Below are 15,061 nucleotides of genomic sequence, written 5' to 3' on the forward strand. Positions count from 1 at the left end.
AATTCCCGATGAAATGTAAAGCGCGGCATCAATGCGCTCGGCTTGTGCGGACGGAGCTCGTCTTTATCCCTCTTAAAGGGCCAGTTCACCGCGCCGCGTGCCAGGGACGGAGCAGGGGTGGAGATGTTGATGCAAATGTTTCTTCAGCGGCCTGTCAGGCAAGTGCGATAGCAGGATGCTGCGTGCTGCCAAACGCATTAATGACACGGATAGCTCTCTGCAGTCTTGGATCCTACTGGGGTTATTTTTCTAAAGCTTGCCATAAAGTAACAGTTACAGGATCTGGAGATGCTGACATCTTCTCCATCCTCCTTCATGGGCCACAACTTGAAATACCGCAATCAGTGGCAGTTTATGTTGAGGGTCACACAGGGCAAATATTCTAACTTCATCGCTGACTTTCCTCGCAGTCATCTTATATTCAGCACTCACTGTCACAAGGTAATGTACAAAGTGACAAAGTTCCTTATGATAGAACCACTGAGTTCATCTTGTCAACAGACAGGCAATGCATGAGTGATAACACACTTATCTGCTGGGAAATAGGAGATAATGTTTGAGTTTTGAGACAGACAGGGCCTCTTGTGGCCAGGACAGATAAATATTTTAAAAACCACATAAAACAACAGGAAACATTTAAAGTCATACAAAAATATGTTTCTTTTTATTATGGCAGATCAGAACAAAAACCAACAGTGACACAAAATGCAGTTGTAGAAAAAATACAAAGCTCTCATGCATGTTTTTCTTGTTCCATGGTGAAGGTGACCGATAATAACTTATGTCTTTTAACTGACTTTCTGGTCAGAAGAGCTGTTTGAGTACGAGTATGCCTTCCCTAGGACTATTCTGTCTCTTAGAAGCTTGAAAAAGGCGTAGTAGTTGCTGAAGAGGATCAAAGCCAGGGATATCGTCTGATGCCACTTTTCTGAGCATATCAATGAGTAGAGCTGGTAGAATATCATGGCGCCCTCCAGAATGATGAGTATGTTCAATATTCGTAAAGGCTTGTTGAAAAAGAACTGGGGGAGGGAAAAAGACAGAGATGCACTGTCAGTGATCAAACAAAGTCTTCTCTGTAAATCGCTGCGTTTTAGGGTCGTGACAAATACTTGCTACAAAGAGGCCGTGTCAGCGCAGGCTCTCATTCCAACCACGCAGTAACACGTCTCATTTAATCAATCTTCAAGATACACTGATTAAATCAGGTCTGCTGCTTTGTGATTCAAATGAGAGTGCAGCGAGAGCACAAGCCCCCTGGAGTCATTTGCGGTTGCCAGCTCTCTTTTATTGGGCCTGTGGTTTCAGCCGGTAATACTCACATAGAAACGATAGTGCGACACATCTGAGGGGACCGCCACATTGTAGTGGCCCATGGCCTTGTAGACGTTCTTATTGTGTTTGACCAGGACACCCTGGGGCCACATGTACTCTTCTGTCCATCTATGCAAAGAAAGGGAGAAGAGGGAGGTGAGATTTTTACTCCAATCAGCCCAAATGGAGCTAAACCCTGATAACTGCAAAGACATCCACTGTAACTATCTTTGTATGTCAACTCAGCAATTCCTCTACAGCTAAAAAGAGTGGGCTGGTGAGTCATTTCACCTGAGCCCAGTAATAAACCGCATCTCAAAGAGAGCCGTCTCCAGGGCCAAACACAAACATCCCTCCGCCGCAGCGGTACGTACATGTGCTGGAGGACGTTGGAGCAGAGCGAGGGGTCGACTTTCTGCCAGCAGCCCAGGTGAGCCGCAGCCTTGTGGAGCAGGTCACAGTAGCGAGGCGGCAGCAAGTGCCTCATGAGGATGACGGAGGTGCTGACCGACACCAGGATGAAGAGCTCGCAAGACCAGCGCTTGTCCACGTACTGCGTACTCTGTGGGACAGGGGAAGGGGAGAAAGACGTTAGAGATGTCAAAAGCAATTAACTGATTGAGATACCTGGCAAAAACAATGTTATGTCTGAAGGATTCCTCTGTTATTGTGCTGCATGACACCATGCAGAGAGACATAAAGATAGACATTAAGTCCTAAAACAAAACCGAAATGCGAGTTTCTCACCTTGACAAACCAGACAGGTACAAAGGCCACATAGTAGGCGCTGAGCATGGAGCTGACCAGCACCTCCTTCATCCTCCAGTTGAAGTCCATCTTCAGGTACTCCACCTCCTTGCGGATGAGGTCCGGGGAGAGGCAGCAGGCGTGAGTGGGCATGGCCTGGACGCCGTACAGCTGGCTGGTGTGCTGCTTCCACGTCTCCTTCAGCACCGTCAGGTAGTCCCTGCCCCGGCCCACGCTGCCCACCTCCTTGGAGCCGATGCTGGCGATGGGCGAGAGCGGACCCGCCCGCCGGAAGTCACAGCTCAGCCGGAAGAAGGGGATGTACATTCCAAATCTGTGGGAGGGCAAGAGTAAGAGTTACTGATTTCTGGAATATCTCAGGTATAGTAGTCCTGTTGCACCATGGGTAGAACATGACACTAATATTGCCAGGGTAGGGGTTCAATTCCCACTGGGGCCAACCAACAATTGTTAGCACTTACGGACCTATAAGGCACTTTGGATAAAAGCATCCAAACAGCATAGGCTATCAAGACTTCTAGGAAATGAAGAGTATACTATTGAAGTTCGATATCCAGCTACATTAAGTGCATTCATATTTGGAGAGACACTGGAGAGACAACAAATACCAAACATAACAAGCAACACGGACAGCACCCTGGACTTTATGAGTGTGGCTGGTGTGAATCTGACTCCTTTGTTTTACATGGGACTCCTCTACTTACGGGTAGCAGAGGAAGAGCAGGCTGAGGACAGAGTAGGTCCTGAAGAGGTATATGAGGGAGCGGCACAGGCTCCAGCCCGTCAGCGTTAGCACAGCAAACCGCGCCATCACTAAAAAGATGGAGTGAGGGAAGGACAGCTTCCCACTCTGTGATGCCTGCAGGGGAGAGAAGGAGGGAGGCAGAGACAGAAGAGTGAATTACACGGACTCTACTATGCCAATACAGTTTGATTCACCATGGAAAGACAGAAACAACCAAAGCTGTGTGAGAGAAACAGACAGAGGTTTACACACAAGACCTATTTCCTCTAATTTTCTACTAAGTTCCAGTAACTGTGGGAGTTTAAATTTGGCTTTTATTTTGGACTCTTGCATGATGATATGCAGCATAACTGGACTTCAACTGCTTTATATTTGCTTGCTTTGGGTGAGCAATAAGGCTAGCAGATGATGAATTTTCATTATCTTTATTTTGATTCAGCCACCGCTGCTGAATGAGTGTAGGGGAAACACTGGTCATGCTAAAAAACACAAAAGAATAAGTGAAAAAAAAGAACGCTTACCTCTTTAACGATTGCTGCAATTAACCTTCTTGCCAGTATGATGATTGTGAACACCAGCATATTATAATCAATAAGGTGAAAGTTCTGTAAAGAATAAAAAATAAAATGCTTCAGCATCATTGCAGCCCCCCACCCCCAACACTAATCAAACAGTGCTATCACACACATCACCTAAAATTGTTTTGCCAACATAAACACACATAGAATTTTTTTTACAGCATGACATTGACATATATAATCAAACCCCAACACAATAGCAATCCAGTAATCACAATCAAACAAGCCCACAGGCAAAACCATTAGCTAATGAGCTCAACATAAACAAATCTTCCTAACCACACAGCTAACATCACTGAGTACTCACCAGCGACGTGTGTGAGGGGGGGTGTGAGGGGGGATACCACCACACCGTCTTGTAGATGTTGACATAGTGGACGAAGAGGGCAATGAGGTGGCAGAAGAACAGATGGAGCTCGAACAGCACGTTGCGGTCCACGGACAACTCAGGGATCTTACAGTGCTTCAGGGGAACCACCGTCTGGGCTGCCAGCGGGGGGCTGGAGATGCAGGTTCCTGAGCCATTCCTGCAGACACAGCGCACTTTGAACCAGGGCTAATCATCTCACCTTATCATGTACGCTCCAAACTGACAGGCGGCATAATGGAACAGAGTCTACTCTACTTGCCGTGGGGAGTGATTCAAATAACCCAACGCTATTCGATCGAACGCTCCAATCAGAGCTCCTCCTTACTGACTCCCAGGTTGCAATGTACATCTCTTCACCCTCTCACAGTGACTGGTTAGGAGCAGTCAGTGTGTTGGAGCCCCACTTACCTTGTCCGTGATCGCACCCCTGTGACTGGGGAGCTGGTGGAGTGGTTGCCGTTGCTGACCGAGCCTGGCTCACTGCTCAGTGGAGATCTGCAGTAAGTGGTGCGGTTCGCCCCTCTCCTTCCACCAGCCATCGCAGACACACCCACGGCTCACTCTCTCTCAGCTGTGTGTCTTGTTTGTTTTCCTTCTTTGTTCTCCTGCCTGTTTGCATCAAGAAAGGCCAGACAATCTGATTGGGAGGGTTGATCTCAGACATTTAACAACTGTGTGATAATGCTGATTGAGTAATAGGCTGTACATTTTTAAACCAATCTGTGATGTGTCAAGCAGGACAGTTCACTGGCCCAGCATTGAGCAACAATTAGCAATGAAATGATATATTGGCCAATAATTGGATTAGAGTAAGGTAAAGAGCTGATAATGAAAAGTGGTGCCCTGAGCCAAAACAAGCAAAAGATGCATCTTTGCAATCTTGGCAGGAATCTGCTGCAAAACAAAACATGTGCAAGGACAAATTGTTCAAATAGGACAATCTGATATAGGACAAGCTGGCCTTTATCACATGCTCCCTCATAAATATTTAGCAGAAACAGCTAAACAAGTTTGCACTGGCTGCATCGCACCCCTAAATATGGAATAAGTTTTGCGGAAGCAGACAGTAGTAGCTAGCAAGCAAGCTTGCTAGTTTCATCATTTGCTCACTTGCCAGGTCAAATATCTCTCTTGAGAGCCGTGTATATTTGAGGCATGAGGCTGCAGGCGAAAACAGCGTGTACCTACAATGAGCCACCGACCCCAATCTTTCCGCCAAGACAGGAAAATGCATGCTCGACAAAATACAAAAGACTGCGGCCTAGCTAACAGTAGCGCTGGCTAGCTAGCTAGCTTCCAATCCAACCAAACAGGCTAGACAACCACAAGAAATGTTCATCTTACCGATGTCGGTGCGGATACTCTCTATCAGACGCTGCTGTGTAGCATACAGCACTAGCTTACACGCAATATATTTTCAGATTCTTCCTTGAAATAACAGCGTATTTTTCATTGTAACAAACGAAGGTACTCATTGTTGATGTGAAACTAGCTGCCGCTGTTGGATAGGGGGCGCGGATATGTTTCACCACATGTGGGAGGAGAGTCTTTTAAAGGGATAATCCGCAGATTTTCACAGTCAGAAAAGTGCAATTCCAACCCGGAAGCGAGGTTAAGAAGCCCCCTTTCCTTCACCTCAGACTCATGAAACATAACATGTCAGACCATAAAAAGCAACTGGATTACAGTCACATAGTGATGACTCAGTTGTGACTCGTCAACAAGAAATAAAACGATAACAACGTTAGCACCCATCCAGCTGCATTTCCTTCTTCAGCCTATTTTGAAAGTGCCAGAAAACTGCTCACCTTCCAAGTCTCCATAACAACCTAAGAAAATTAATGCTCACTTCAGCATGCAATCCGTTTTCTTTAGCAGGATTTTAATGGTAATGCATTATAAAAAATAACCACACAATATGTGATAGAGGGCAAAATAAAGGGAATGTTGCTTCAACAGGAAAAGACAGAAAAGAAGAATTTTAGCAAATATGATTATTTGATGTTTCTCTAGCATGGGAAAGGAAATAATATGCATTTTTTTAAATATGCCCTAACCAAAAATCACTATAATATTCCTATAGTTAAATGTCCGTGGTACTCAATGAATTTATGGTGACTTTATCATGCTTTGTGGAATTTTTAATGTCCTATGGTATCACTATAATGTTCCTCCAATATTCTTATAGGAATTTAAGAGATTTCCTGTGATATTTGTATAGCCTAGTACCCTTCTATTTATTTTTCCAGGATTAATATAGCTCTTATTTTGAAAGGGCGGTCATACAAACTCAGAGAACTGTCCTCTTGACCCTAAACATGGAGGGGGAACAGATATAACCTAAACCTACTTTACAAAATTATTGGATTTTTCTAACAAACTCTGCTAAATGTAATCTGATACTCAAAACAGTGATCACAATTACTCAGGAATAAAAGAGATTTTGAAAGAAAGTGCTCTAAAGCCATGACACAAACAGACTCTGTTAAAAACATCGTCAAAATCATGTAAATTAGATTAAATTGTATCAGACCAATCAGTGTAATTTTTTAAAAACATAACACCGTCAAACTGTGTCATCCATCACAGTGTCGTCAACATCGGACCAGTGGTGTGAGGTATCAGGTTTGAGTTCACAATTTTGACCTTTGATTACAGCGCCCCCGTTCGGCCAGTCTGTATAACTGGAACACGGTGGGAAGATGCATCGAGCTGCAGATGCAGTTTTCTCACCACTGGATGTCAGAGTCGAGGTTAAGACTCCTCCATAGTGCTGACAGGTTGGCTATTGTTTTCTACAGCAGTGGTTCTCATGGTCCATGGAGAACCAGACTGCAGGCTTTCACTCCAACCAAAACAGCAGAGCGGCTCATTTCACTGAATACTTCATCCTCTCTGGTTGATGTGAATAAGTGAAATCAGCTGGTGCAGCGTTTGGTTGGAATGAAACCTGCATGTAGTTGAGAACCACTGGTCTACAATAATCTATGGTAAATCTCAAATTCCTATATAATCAAAATGCACTGGTCCTTTTGGTGAACCTCTTAATTCTCTCCTCACTCTACTGGTTGTCAGCTCATTGGTGCATATGAAGAGGATAACATTCAAATAAGTGAATGGTCTGGATACAGGTTAACAGGATAACAGCAGGCAAATCAGTATGGCAAATATGAGGCAAGTGTGTCTATGCTAATGTGGGAAGAAAGTAACACAACAGCCAAATAGACAAATGCCATGATTATTTCCTTTGGTGGTTAAAACCTCCAGTTCAAACACCACTAACAGGCTAAACTGCCAGGCTCTCTGTGCAACGTCTTGGCATCATCTGGCAGTAGTTAACGACTTTGCAACAAATACCAAACCAAAGGGCATTTTAGTGAAATGTAAAGACAGAGGCCTCAGTTGTCTCTCAAATGACATATAGATATGCAACCATTTAAATACAAAAACTTTATTTTGTCATTTCATAAGAGGTAGTAAAAAATCTTTTTTTTTTTAAAAACAATTTATAAAAAGTCTTCAATCTAGCATAAAAAATACAAAACTTGATATTTGACAAAGGAGAAAATAGCTACAGATCAATGAGCAGTGTACATCCTCTTCAATTATTTATGCACTTCAACTGCCACAATGGCAACAGCAGAGCATTGGTAATTAGTGATGGAGCATGCTCAGTGTACATCATTTCTATCAATTTAACAGGTTTCCCTTGTGTGATACCCAGCAGCCACCAGTCTCAGAGACACTGCAAGCCCTTTGCCGTTTCCAGTGAACCTGTGAAGATGGAGGGTAGAATTTAACAATCATGACACAGCAGTACTCAAGCCTTCAACATTCATGCTCAGCAAATTATCCCTGGGTGGTTCTTAGACATTTTTGGATTAGTTGTCAATGCTCCTTCAAATGTTCCATACAAAGACAAAAAGTGCATTAGGTAAAACGACTGCTAATATTTAAACAACACTGCCATTACTTCTCAACTGACCGTGAGGACCTGCAAGCTGGTGTTCAATGTCTCAACTTCCCCTAGACAACTCTGTGACAACCTAAGAGGAGAAAAACATATGAGACCTTGGACATGCAAGAGGCGACATGCACACAGTGGACAACACGCTCATGCAAGATTATCGTTAAACTACTAAAGTATCATGCAACTCAAGCTGAAGGGTTTTTGTCGGCCAATATATATATATTTTTTTTACGGTTTTAGTGCAATTGCAAATTTTCAGCATTCTACAGTCTATAACAAATTATCAAGATGGAAATTGATAACATAATATTTGTGAGTGAAATAAATGGACCATTATTTTTATTAGAGCAAGAGTTGCATTACAACCATTTCTGATTGTTTTGTACGGCTAATTTTGCTCGGAAAAACTACTCATAGCAGATTTTGTACTTGAATGTACTTGAGTGTTTTTGATAACATGTTTTGGATGACTTGCATTACTTGATATTTTGTACAGAAAACAAAACAAATAATCTAACAAATGAGTGTTGGGGTTAGTTTTACCTTCTTGTGGCGATCTCTAGGCTTTTAGAATCCTCTCCTCTGCGATTTTTTTCTTTTATAAAAACCAGCCAGCATGACTTTGCATCAAAGTCAAGTAAGATCCCTGCAAGCTTGATTTGAAATACTGTTGAAATTCAGTTATTTCAAATGGCTGAAGATACATGGCTCTTGGAGCTTGAAGAGATATACTAACTAAAGGTTGATGACATAATACACGTTCAAGCACTATATCATTCTCAAATGTCAAACATGTATTTGGCAATACATTACCTCAAGGAATGATGGCTTTATTTTTTTGGAGGATGACATGACAAGTGTCATTTAGATAAGTTTTGAATACAGAGACGAAGAGGATGTGCTCATGGTCAAGATAGATAAAATTTTGTTTTTTAAAATCAGGTTGATGTCGTGTATACATACAGTTGAATAGCTTATTCAGTATTGTTGAGAACCACCGAGGACCACTTTCACAAACTGAAGGCATTCCTCTGGCACAACAAAGGCAAAATACCATGTTTAGATCGATTAAAAAGAAACTAGAAACTTTATTGATACAACGCACTGCAGCAAAACATTTTGGGATATATTTAGTATCCTATTTAGCCAAGAGTACACAAGCATTATGCATTTTGGAGACGGCACGGCTTTAAGCACATACAGTTGTCCTAAGGTTATGTACAAAATATTGAGTTGGCTGCAGCTTTCCTTACAGACTGTAAGGACTGTTACTTAATCCTTCAATCTTCACAACAAATAGTGGATCATCAGTGATCATTTAGCAAGTAATACACGACAGATCAGAGTATACCAATTGCAAGGGTGGCGAAACTAGATGCATTTGTAGAAGTCAAATTAAATGGATTTGAAAGAGATTTTAGGAGATTATCTAAATTCAGTCAGACACGACTAGATTGGATAATAGTATAAACAAAAATGTGATAAAGCATACTTCTGATTTTTGTTTTTTAATCAAAACGGCTCAGTATTTGGATTTGCAACTAAATCTATTCTAGTTAGTGAAGTTACATTGAGGCATTACGGATAATTTTTGTCCAGTCATGAAGGACATTTGAAATGCAACCTAAGTGAGAAAGTTAATCGCCACAATTACATCTTGTTAAGAACAGCTAACTGAAATGATAACCATCAACAAATATCACTAAATATTATCATTTTTTCCTGCTAGGTTTATGTAACCAGCAGCTTAATTGTCAACTATGCAACCTAAACAAACATTAAATGGAAACAAATAAACAATGAAAATTCTTGCGTTCACGTATTTCTCTGGCACTCTACGATACATCCAACAAAATGTCTCGTTCAAGTTTAAAAAAAAGTCAACATAAAACAAACATTAAAAAAAGGGAACAAACGAGAGGGAAATTACTTTTGAAAAGTTAAGTGAGTTACAATCGGAGACAGTTGCCACGGCAACTCTCTACCAGAGGCCATTCAGTATCTTCCATATGGATGCTCTCTGTACGATCCCTTGGGCTGCCTGGTCGGGGGGGCTTTGCCTCCGGCCCCGCTGCTGGGCCATGCGCCCTCCCAGTCATCTTGAGCTGCAAGGACACAAAGAAAAAAACACACATGCACAAAACACCTGTCAACTTCTGGATGCATTCAGTGAGAGGAGGTCTAATCATTGCTCAAACATACTACACACAGGAGTCCCAAGTGAGGATTCAAGTGTCACATGGTTATGGGGCAAAGTCTGTAACTACATGACAGAAAAATGCTAATTTCTTGCATGCAGAAAACAACACAAAAGGCGTCAATGCAATCTTACTGTAAGGTTCGTATGTCGCCTCCTGGGGCTCTCCGTGGCCGTAGTCGTAGTATTCAGTATCCCTGAGGAGAGAATGTCAAGGAAGCGTCAGGACAGTAGCCTCAAATTTAGATTTAGACATAAGAAACAGACAGACCCAGTCACCAAATAAAATCAATAGATTGTTGACTTACGCGGGTGCAGGTTGTTGACTGTAATAACTATCATAGCCCTCGTAGCTTGGCTCTGCATAGGATTCTTCATATGGAGGCTAGAAGAGAGGGGAATCATTAACCAGTGTCACTTCACAGCTACCATGATGAAAGGAACCAGGATAACAACTGCCAGAAATCTTTTTTACTACTTGTCATTAGGAGACAAATGATGTGAACTGAGGAAACAGACAGCTAAGCAACTTACATATTCGTCATAGGGCTCAGCTTTGGGCTGTGAAGTGGGGGGGGGCGGGAGCTGATGTTGCTGGTGGGAAAGGGCCGAGGCAGGGAGCATCCTTGGTGCCCCTGCGGAGGGGGGTCTAGAGCGGGGAGCTGCACCTCCTCTGGAAGGCGCAGCAGGTGGTCCGCCCCTACCGGATGGTGCTCCTCTAGGGGCACCGCCCCTGCCTAGTCCTCCCCGTGGAGCTCCACCGCGCGGTGCTCCGCGAGGGGCCCCACGTGGCATTCCTCGTCCCCTGTGGAACATTAGCCTTGTTTCAAAATATGATCCACATTAAGACAATTAAATTAGCAACAGAAGGGACTAGAGAACAAGTTAGAAGGACCCACCTGGGTCCTGCAGCATTGTGCGGTCCGCCTCTGCCCCTGCCTGGGGGACCACCCCGTCCCCTGCCCGAACCATCCTGAGCTCCATTCAGGAAGTGGGGATCCATGTACTGGTCCTGCTCACCAGGCTCCTACAGACCACACAAAAATAGTGTATTAGGTCTGGGATTCACCAGGAGAGGCCAGGGCAGAAACTGCTTGGATATCTCAAATGGTGCAAAGAGTGTGTGTGTGTGTGTCACAGAGATAAAGAGGTTCTTCTGCACACATACCGGGATAAGGAACTTCTTGACCTCCTCCATGGCATGAGCCATGCGCAGGTAGGCCTCTGGTATGGGCGCCGTCACCTCAATGAACACATGCAGCTCCATGGACAGATGAGCATATTTAGCCTCACCTCCCTTCCTCAGCTCTTCCTCCTGAGGAAGACATCAAATGTAAAAACCATCAAATAAACAACTGTGTCCTACATAGAAATAGCACAGGCTAAAATAAATTCATTTGAACACTGCAGCCAGAGAAACTTTATTCCACTTTTACCTTATTCTTGTCCCTCATGGAACCTTTTCCAAGAACTGAGATCTTGGCGCCAGTCTCCTCTTGCAGTCTCTTGATTGTGTTGCCCTGAGGTCCCAGAATCTTACCAACAAAGTTGACCTGTGCACAAAATATGAAACAGTGAAAAAAACTTAATTGCATTACACCTATCTCATATCGCTATTTGAAAGGAGAGACTACAGGTACAGGCAGATAATAGGACCATAGTCTGCTCCAACACTGAGAAACCAGGTTAGGACGGGTAACATTTCAGTTCATTTCTCGACTCCAGGGTGGTTGCGACAGTCACGCTTGCTGCATTTAGACGACTACACACTTATTCATGCAGAAAAAAAGCTTAGTGGGACACTGAAGCACAACGTGACTAAAACTGGGGCAGCACAGAGGGCGCTTCAATGAAAGACGGAGAATGGGTTTAACATGCCTAGTGCTAAAGCAAGTGAAAGGCCTCGGCTCCATTCACTCTGTGTAACCCAGCAGGGTCAGCTGTAGTATGATATGGTGTCTTTTGCGTCTCTGACAGAAGCAGAAATAACCTGCATCTTACACAAGTTCAACTGAAATAAGAACAACTATGAAACTATCCATAAACAGCATTTGAGCCAGGTAGACCACGGTATGGCTGAACTCAGGGCAGAAGACTCACCCTTGGGTACTGCTTGGTGGGAATGAGGACTCGCTCTTTGAGTTTGAGGTTCCTGGTAGCAAACAGGTCCAGATATGTTTCTTTCTCTGCCTCTTTCTTGACCTCGCCTTTCTGAATCCTTTCGATCTCTGCAGACAGGAGAAACGTTTTTTCAGGCATGTGGCATACACAAATCTAACGACCAGCTCTGCACACACAAATCACTTGCATTTCTTCAGAGAGATATATAATGTTAGAAGAAACGAGTCTGAATCTGTGAGGCGCATTTAATTAACTACAATTTTCAAAAGGTGGATGCAGTATCATAAACAAGCCATAACGTTTGAATATTCAATATACTGTGCTTTCCTCTGAGCTGAAATTAGGTCAACAACCGCGGTGATGAAAAACAAATATCCAATATTGCTACGACTTTTGCATACAAAACGCAGAGGAAAAACAAATTATCGAAGAGGTGAGACATATTGGAATAACTGATCAAATCCACCGATAGCCACGTGTATACCGGAGGCTCCGGCACCATTGTTCAGGCCTTTTTTCCAGCGACTCTCTGGGCCCGCAAAACCCTAGGCCGCACGCGCTACTACCGTTAGCTATGCTATTGTCCAACAAGCTAGCAAGCAATCACACTACCTGCAGAAATGAGTTTCATGGCGTGTGTGAACGATGAATCCAGGCTGTCTTTTTCCGCCAGGAGCTCCGGGAGATATTTGCTGTCTTCCATTTTGATTTTCTTTTGTGCTGGGCTTGACTCTAAGGCTGACTCAGACTTGTTCTTAGCATTCGTATTGCTCATGATGCACTCGCTCCGTCAGGTTAGCCGTTAGCTCGCTTCCTCCCGGGCGAAACTGCAGCTAACTAGAAAGGTAGATAGTTCACCGAATGTGGTAAAGTAAATAATTCAGTTGAAAAATCCTCCGGTATCTTTTTCGTTGCACCTCGTTTTGCACTCTAGATTTGCCTCAGTGGACAAAGGAAGGATGGCGCAGCTGCTTGTGTGAGAGAGTCGCCAGCTTTCACTAGTGGCTAATGGCTTCTCTGGTAGGAGGAAGAGACGCAGGAGTAGACAGTGACGTCACCGCAAATCGGAATTGAGAGCACCAATCATGTGCATAGATTATAAGATGGAGGTGTCGTAAAAATGCACTGAGACGACTGCATTCAGCACTTATTATTTACAGTCTCCTCTTAGTGGCTGGGGTGGGTGGAGGCCAAGGAGGAGGCGCGCCACGTGTAAGATAGATAGATAGATAGATAGATAGATGGATAGATGGATAGATGGATAAATAGATAATGGTGGTACTGGCGGCATCCAAGCAAGGCATCAGTATGTAATCAAATGTAGCAATCGAGGCCAATTTAGTGAAAATGAATGCATGTTCTCAGCAAAACATTCCCTTGCACTAATAGTCAATGGCAGACCAAATGGGTCACTGTTGAGCTGACCTCTTGGTTTGTTGTGATCCCAAAGGGCTGCTTGAAGGGAGCTATGGGCTTCAAGGCCAGTGGACATGAGCTCAGAAACTCTCATGGGCGTCTCTGGATGATACCCATATAATACTCCCATGCTACCTAGCCTCAGGGTTTACAGTCTGACTGAATGGCAACAATGCTTTATGGATATGACTTAATATGCATTCCACCAGCCATTCAAATAGCTGAATTTAATTTTAAAAGTACATTCAATAAAAACCTCCAAGAAACGGAAATCTAGAATTTCAGCAATACCGGTATGTTAAAATGCAGAGCAGAGTTACTGGCGGCATACTGCCTCCTAGCGGCTGAATTTATCACAGCAACAACTGGTTTAGTTACTTAGTTATACAAGCCGCACTGTATTATTGACCTGCTACTGTGTAACGAATTCATATATTTTGTTGTGAAATCATTTTGTGTTTCATTTGTAACATATTTGAAAAGGAATTGCATTTATGCTGTCTGACATGTATAGGCTTATTTATTGTTTCTACTCAGCGCCATACAGTGAATATTCCCGACTGTCAGTCCCAGCTTCACAGTTTGAGAGCAATAAAGGAACAGTTATGAAACATTTTTCTTTACTTTCTTGCCTTTTCATCTTTCCCTAAACAGCATTTAGCGTTCAGTAAGGTTTAAAGCTGGAAGCTGTTACAGTAGCATTTCCACTGGGAGTAACCCAGTGGAAATGCTACTGTAACAGCTTCCAGTGTCTTTATAACTATTTAAAACGTTGTTTCCTTTGTTTCTTTCCTTGTCCCCTCTTCTTTTCTACTTCATCACATGACACACCATTCACATCTGCTCACCTCTTTGACAGAGCAGAGTGCTCAAATGCTTGTTAAACTTGACAGCAGTGTACATAAACTACCTGCTTGCAAACACATTTTAAGAAAATGTACTTTGTCTATCTACTATTAAAACATCCTTACCAGTTTATTGCTGTGTGCCCAGATCATGGTGAACACTTTGTCTTCAGGTTTATCCAGTTCCTCCCATTGTATTAAAAAAAAATCCACTTGTACTTGTCGAAACCATCAAATCCATTTACGTTTTTCCTTTTCTTCTCTATAAGATGATTTGCTATGATTTTGTATTGGCTGTCTTCAGCAAAAAAGCAAGCACACATGTTTCTTTCTGAATCCGAACCTGACAAAAGAACCTTGAAACATCATTTAATCCAGACAGGTCCCATCCTGGGTGGAGCAACAAGAGGAGGCAGATCCTCTGCTGTGTAACCTGAAGAACTAGAGTAGCCAGCTGCTGTCAGTCCCCTCGCTTTACATGAACGTACAATGAATACCTATATACTGTTGTGATTCTTAGTGCTTTCTCATGAATGTTCTCTCTGGGAAACCATTCACTCTCTCTTCACTACCTTAGCAGATTGTGAGCCTTCCATTATTTCTCTCCCTCTGGCCATTATCTCACTTTTTCTTGTGTGCTATTTCCACTTATAATACTCCGAGGTATTCATTCATATAGAACAGCTGTGAGTATAGTTGTCTGTCAGGAAAGCTTGGTTTCAATCACTGGAAAAAAA

The 15,061-nt window shown here is 43.1% G+C and overlaps 2 protein-coding genes across 4 annotated transcripts; both read right to left on the reverse strand.

The window, feature by feature from the left end:
* Positions 1 to 650: 650 nt before the first annotated feature.
* On the reverse strand, positions 651 to 5,274 carry tmem39b (transmembrane protein 39B). Its single transcript, XM_071899629.2, has 9 exons — positions 5,120 to 5,274; positions 4,184 to 4,384; positions 3,713 to 3,932; positions 3,349 to 3,432; positions 2,787 to 2,941; positions 2,062 to 2,395; positions 1,689 to 1,876; positions 1,323 to 1,443; positions 651 to 1,022 (listed from the first exon to the last, which is right to left on the reverse strand). The coding sequence occupies exons 2-9, from the start codon at positions 4,312 to 4,314 to the stop codon at positions 789 to 791; spliced, it is 1,467 nt and encodes a 488-aa protein (XP_071755730.1). The 5' UTR covers positions 4,315 to 4,384; positions 5,120 to 5,274; the 3' UTR covers positions 651 to 788.
* A 1,936-nt stretch (positions 5,275 to 7,210) lies between these two features.
* On the reverse strand, positions 7,211 to 13,076 carry LOC139912315 (KH domain-containing, RNA-binding, signal transduction-associated protein 1-like). Of its 3 annotated transcripts, XR_011784658.2 has the most exons (11): positions 12,676 to 13,076; positions 12,043 to 12,170; positions 11,379 to 11,495; positions 11,111 to 11,257; positions 10,842 to 10,969; positions 10,477 to 10,762; positions 10,251 to 10,327; positions 10,078 to 10,139; positions 9,676 to 9,850; positions 7,761 to 7,821; positions 7,211 to 7,549 (listed from the first exon to the last, which is right to left on the reverse strand). XR_011784658.2 is itself a non-coding variant. In XM_071900093.2 (9 exons), exons 1-9 carry the CDS (start codon positions 12,836 to 12,838, stop codon positions 9,741 to 9,743), a joined length of 1,203 nt encoding a protein of 400 aa, XP_071756194.1. In that variant the 5' UTR covers positions 12,839 to 13,076; the 3' UTR covers positions 8,810 to 9,740. The 3 variants fall into 3 exon arrangements, 2 of the variants coding, with proteins under 2 accessions (XP_071756194.1, XP_071756182.1); XM_071900093.2 differs by lacking the exons at positions 7,211 to 7,549; positions 7,761 to 7,821 and having other exon boundaries at positions 8,810 to 9,850; positions 10,477 to 10,747; XM_071900081.2 differs by lacking the exons at positions 7,211 to 7,549; positions 7,761 to 7,821 and having other exon boundaries at positions 8,810 to 9,850.
* Positions 13,077 to 15,061: the final 1,985 nt, after the last annotated feature.

Source organism: Centroberyx gerrardi, chromosome 17, assembly GCF_048128805.1.
Source record: "Centroberyx gerrardi isolate f3 chromosome 17, fCenGer3.hap1.cur.20231027, whole genome shotgun sequence".
NCBI classification, from domain to species: Eukaryota; Metazoa; Chordata; class Actinopteri; order Beryciformes; family Berycidae; genus Centroberyx; species Centroberyx gerrardi.

Excerpts from the sequence above, each read along its gene's own strand:
- tmem39b (XM_071899629.2), bottom strand. The coding sequence starts at position 4,314 with ATGGCTGGTGGAAGGAGAGGGGCGAACCGCACCACTTACTGCAGATCT. Across the intron at positions 1,444-1,688 it reads TCCAACGTCCTCCAGCACAT|ATGGACAGAAGAGTACATGT; the intron begins GTACGTACCGCT and ends TTCTTTGCATAG. Across the intron at positions 1,023-1,322 it reads TGTCGCACTATCGTTTCTAT|TTCTTTTTCAACAAGCCTTT; the intron begins GTGAGTATTACC and ends TCCCTCCCCCAG.
- LOC139912315 (XM_071900081.2), bottom strand. The coding sequence starts at position 12,838 with ATGAGCAATACGAATGCTAAGAACAAGTCTGAGTCAGCCTTAGAGTCA. Across the intron at positions 10,328-10,476 it reads CTGAGCCCTATGACGAATAT|CCTCCATATGAAGAATCCTA; the intron begins GTAAGTTGCTTA and ends CCTCTCTTCTAG. Across the intron at positions 9,851-10,077 it reads GGCGACATACGAACCTTACA|CTCAAGATGACTGGGAGGGC; the intron begins GTAAGATTGCAT and ends GTGTCCTTGCAG.